The 4,120-nt window shown below is 45.9% G+C and overlaps 1 protein-coding gene across 1 annotated transcript; it reads left to right on the top strand.

Annotated features, from left to right (window-relative positions):
- Positions 1-315: 315 nt before the first annotated feature.
- On the top strand, positions 316-3,078 carry LOC105005315 (lithostathine). The gene is made up of 6 exons (XM_010863264.1): positions 316-349; positions 646-753; positions 1,303-1,421; positions 1,633-1,770; positions 2,377-2,503; positions 2,787-3,078. The coding sequence occupies exons 2-6, from the start codon at positions 678-680 to the stop codon at positions 2,852-2,854; spliced, it is 528 nt and encodes a 175-aa protein (XP_010861566.1). The 5' UTR covers positions 316-349; positions 646-677; the 3' UTR covers positions 2,855-3,078.
- Positions 3,079-4,120: the final 1,042 nt, after the last annotated feature.

Here is a 4,120-nt window from a genome sequence, read left to right as displayed (position 1 = left end):
ACTTTCTAAACTATTAAACATCAGAATTCATGCCACCAGGTTTCCTTCATTCCTGTAAGTTTTTCCAACCAAGATAACTGGGCAAGGATGAAAAAAGGACAAACATCACCTGTTTCTGGGAAATTACTGGTCAGATGAAGAAAAAGAAGCAACAGCTGTGGCAATTCCCAGCCTTTGTAAGGATCTCTTGCCTGTGGTGGAAATCACAAATCAAAGCCAGACACGTCCCCCGGACCCCTGTCCTGGCTCCTTTTTCCCATTATTCATTTCAGTGCCCCTCCCTCAAATCTTCTTATAAAAGCCCAATCTTTTCTGCCCTGACAAGCCAGTGCAGATCCCTGCAAGAGAGGTAAGTGGGAGCCGAGACTAGATGAGACCCATGACAGGGGTTTCACCTTGCACATTTCAGGGAGGATGTACAAGGATCCTTGTCCTCAGAGAATGTGGGAGCTCTGAGACCAGGGGAAGCCAGACTTGGGAGACCTCAGGTACACTAGGATGTGTAGATTTTCTAATTTTTTCCAGCACCATGGAAGGGGAGGGATGCTACCAAGATGGATTTATTCCTAGGGGACTAGATGAAGGAAAAGACAAGAGGTACAACAGGGGATCTCTCACATCCTCTCTCTGACCACCCTCCCTTAGTTCTCTAGCTGCCTCCACACCTCACAGACACAATGCTGCCTTCCCTGGGCCTCCCCAGACTGTCCTGGATGCTGCTCTCCTGCCTGATGCTCCTGTCTCAGATCCAAGGTGAGATTTCTCTGCCTCTAGCTCTGGGTTCCCAGTGTCTGCTCAAGGCCAAGACAAAGAGGAAAGCTCCTGTGCCTCCCCTGGTAATGGAATATCCCCACATACATAATTGCATGGAATTCCTGAGTCATCACTCCTTTCTTCAGGTAACCAGTGGTGGGAAGCACTCCAGTGGTTCAGTAACAATGGAATGAGGTGATTTCTATTTTCTCAGTAATTTATGTACATAGATGAAGGAGGAAAGTATAGAGTGTCATTAAAGAGATGAGTAGAAGGAAAATGATTGGAGAATCTATCAACTCAGAGGAGAAGGACTGGACTTTTGAATAAAGACAATGAATAAAAAGAAGAGAGATCATCATCCAGTTAGTAGGTCTAGTTCATGATTTTTAAAAAATCCTGGAGTGTTGGCAATGGTGAGAGGCAGTCAGAAGTTTGGTATCACCGCCCCAAGCCCTGGCCTCATAAATATTCCCCAAGGTCACCTTCCCCTTCCAATCCCCTCTCTCCATTTCACCCCAACCCTCTCCCTTATTTCTTCCTCTCCAGGGGAAAATTCCCAAAAGGAACTGCCATCTGCAAGGATCAGCTGTCCCTCAGGTTCCATGGCCTATAGGTCTCACTGCTATGCCTTGTTTAAAACACCCAAAACCTGGATGGATGCAGATGTGAGTGGTGGGATCTGCAGTTAGGGGAGATAAGCAGAAGTAAATCAGAGACTGGGTTTGGGGACCAGGGGGTCTCCATTCTCAAGAGTTTCCTGAGGATGAGTATGATGAATTCATGTTTGGTAAACATACCCCTTCTCACCTGCAATGGCCCTTCCCTTCCCCTAGTGGTGTGTCAAGCTCCTCCTGTGTATTTCCCTTCCCCACACAGATTGCCTGCCAGAAGAGGCCCTCGGGACATCTTGTGTCTGTGCTCAGTGGGGCTGAGGAATCCTTCGTGGCCTCCTTGGTTAGGAACAACTTGAACACCCAATCAGACATCTGGATTGGGCTCCATGACCCCACAGAGGTACACTTACATCTCTCTAATCTGTTACTTCCAAAGGTGTTATGGCCACCCAGGTCCTTCTTTGTCCCCTTTTGCCAGCCCAGAAAATACCTGAGAGATCCCTGGAGTTCACAGGATAACTAGGGAAAGTGAGAGCCTTTAGTCCTGGGCAGGTCCTAGTCCCCAGCTAAAGTTAATCTGCCTTTTGTCAAGCTTTTACACAGTTTACACAGCATACCTTGTAATTCAGTTCATTGTGCTTCCCTGAGTCTGCATATGTTGTGCTTATCATGTCAATGAACATTTAGGATTGATGCAGTTTTCCCTTTTATAAAACAGACACTATATTGGAGATTCAGAGGGTAAATATAAGTGCACCCCAAGTATAGTTCAGATAGGGCCATGTTCCTCTGAGACATTTAATTGGTCTTTGTGATTATTGACTATGAAATTAGCCAATAGAGTTAGGGAGAGTTTCCCAGAGGAGAGCTGTGGGGACTCATCTTGAACAGCAGAGCTAATTCAGTGATGCTGGGGAGGGGAATCAATCATTCCAACAGACAGCATCAGACCAGGAGAATTCTAAAGGCGTTTCTGTCTCACCCAATTCCGTCCTCTACTCCACAGGGCTCTGAGGCCAATGCTGGTGGATGGGAATGGAGTAGCAATGACGTGCTCAATTACGTTGCCTGGGAGACAGATCCTGCTGCCATCTCAAGCCCTGGCTACTGTGGGAGTCTCTCAAGAAGCTCAGGTAAGAGACATAGAAGGTCATTTTTGTCCAGCCTTTTCCATCCCCTCACCTGCCATTTCTGGGTCTGATCTTCAGGGAATCCTCCTGGGCTGGAACTATAATATTGGCTTGTCTTCTCCCATTCCTTCTCATCTCTTCTTACTTTCTATCCTCTTCCCATGGAGTTGGACACTGGTGAAGATGAGGGAGGGCCTTTGAAGCCTAAACCAGAATCTGGGATTCCTCTCCACTGGGTTCTCAAGCTCCACCAGCCCCGTTGACTTGAGATCTTCTGTCTCTCCAGGATATCTCAAGTGGAGAGATCATAACTGCAATTTGAACTTACCCTACGTCTGCAAGTTCACAGACTAGATCAGATGAGAAGTCAGCAGCCTGACTGGTGTGCAACTGGTGTGCAACTCATCATGGACTTGGAACTAGGGATTCAGACCCACTATGGAAGGGGATATTCTTCTCACAGCCCCAACCCAACCACTTCATTCTGACCTTCCCTCCTCCCCAGACTCAATTCAGTCTCTTCTGTGTGTTCCGTAACCTGACTTTGCAAAGTTCACAATAAAAATATTAGTTTTCAATTGCCTGTCTTCTCTGCCTCATTCTCATAGACAAATTGAGAAAGATGAAGTGGGTGGTCAAGAATTCTTGGTCAGTCTCTGCCTCATTTCACCCAGGTTCCTGGGGATATAACCATATATATATATATATTTGTGTATTTGTGGTTAAGTACATCACCATTACTTCTGTAGTACGTGGGCTGTAGGCACATAAAGACATTGCTCTTCCATTCACAGTACTGCTCACACATTCCCCCAAGACAGGTTTCTGATGGTATGAGGAAACCAGTCTTAAGGTATGTGATGATGTTTAGAACTGTACTTTCTAAAGTATTAGTGAGAAACATAATCAGTTCAGTTCAGTCACTCAGTCATGTCTGACTCTTTGCAACCCCACGAACTGCAGCATGCCATGCATCCATGTCCATCACCAATTCCCGAAGTTTACCCAAACTCATGTCTATCTAGTCAGTGATGCCATCCAGCCATCTTATCCTCTGCCATCCCCTTCTCCTCCTGGCCACAATCCCTCCCAGCATCAGGGTATTTTCCATTGAGTCAACTCTTTGCATGAGGTGGCCAAAGTATTGGAGCTTCAGCTTCAGCCTCACTCCTTCAATGAACACCCAGGACTGATCTCCTTTAGGATGGACTGGTTGGATCTCCTTGCAGTCCAAGGGACTCTCAAGAGTATTCTCCAACACCACACTTAAAAAGCAACAACTCTTCGGCACTCAGCTTTCTTCACAGTCCAACTCTCACATCCATACATGACCACTGGAAAAAATACAGCCTTGACTAGATAGACCTTTGTTGGCAAAGTAATGTCTCTCCTTTTGAATATGCTATCGAGGTAAGTCATGACTTTCCTTCCAAGGAGTAAGTGTCTTTTAATTTCATGGCTACAGTCACCATTTGTAGTGATTTTGGAGCCCCCAAAAAATAAAGTCTGACACTGTTTCCATTGTTTCCCCATCTATTTGCCATGAAGTGATGGGACCAGATGCCATGATCTTCATTTTCTGAATGTTGAGCTTTAAGCCAATTTTTTCACTCTACACTT

Source organism: Bison bison, unplaced genomic scaffold (genome assembly GCF_000754665.1).
Source record: "Bison bison bison isolate TAMUID 2011002044 unplaced genomic scaffold, Bison_UMD1.0 scf7180017864489, whole genome shotgun sequence".
NCBI lineage: Eukaryota > Metazoa > Chordata > Mammalia > Artiodactyla > Bovidae > Bison > Bison bison.
Note: the sequence above shows the minus strand (reverse complement) of the source record. Positions and strands in the feature narration are given on the sequence as shown.

What these genes read in the sequence shown, in the direction of transcription:
- LOC105005315 (XM_010863264.1), top strand. Translation starts at nt 678, where the DNA reads ATGCTGCCTTCCCTGGGCCTCCCCAGACTGTCCTGGATGCTGCTCTCC. An exon ending in GCTCCTGTCTCAGATCCAAG is followed by an intron (nt 754 to 1,302) that starts GTGAGATTTCTC and finishes CTTCCTCTCCAG; the next exon opens with GGGAAAATTCCCAAAAGGAA. An exon ending in GAGTCTCTCAAGAAGCTCAG is followed by an intron (nt 2,504 to 2,786) that starts GTAAGAGACATA and finishes CTGTCTCTCCAG; the next exon opens with GATATCTCAAGTGGAGAGAT.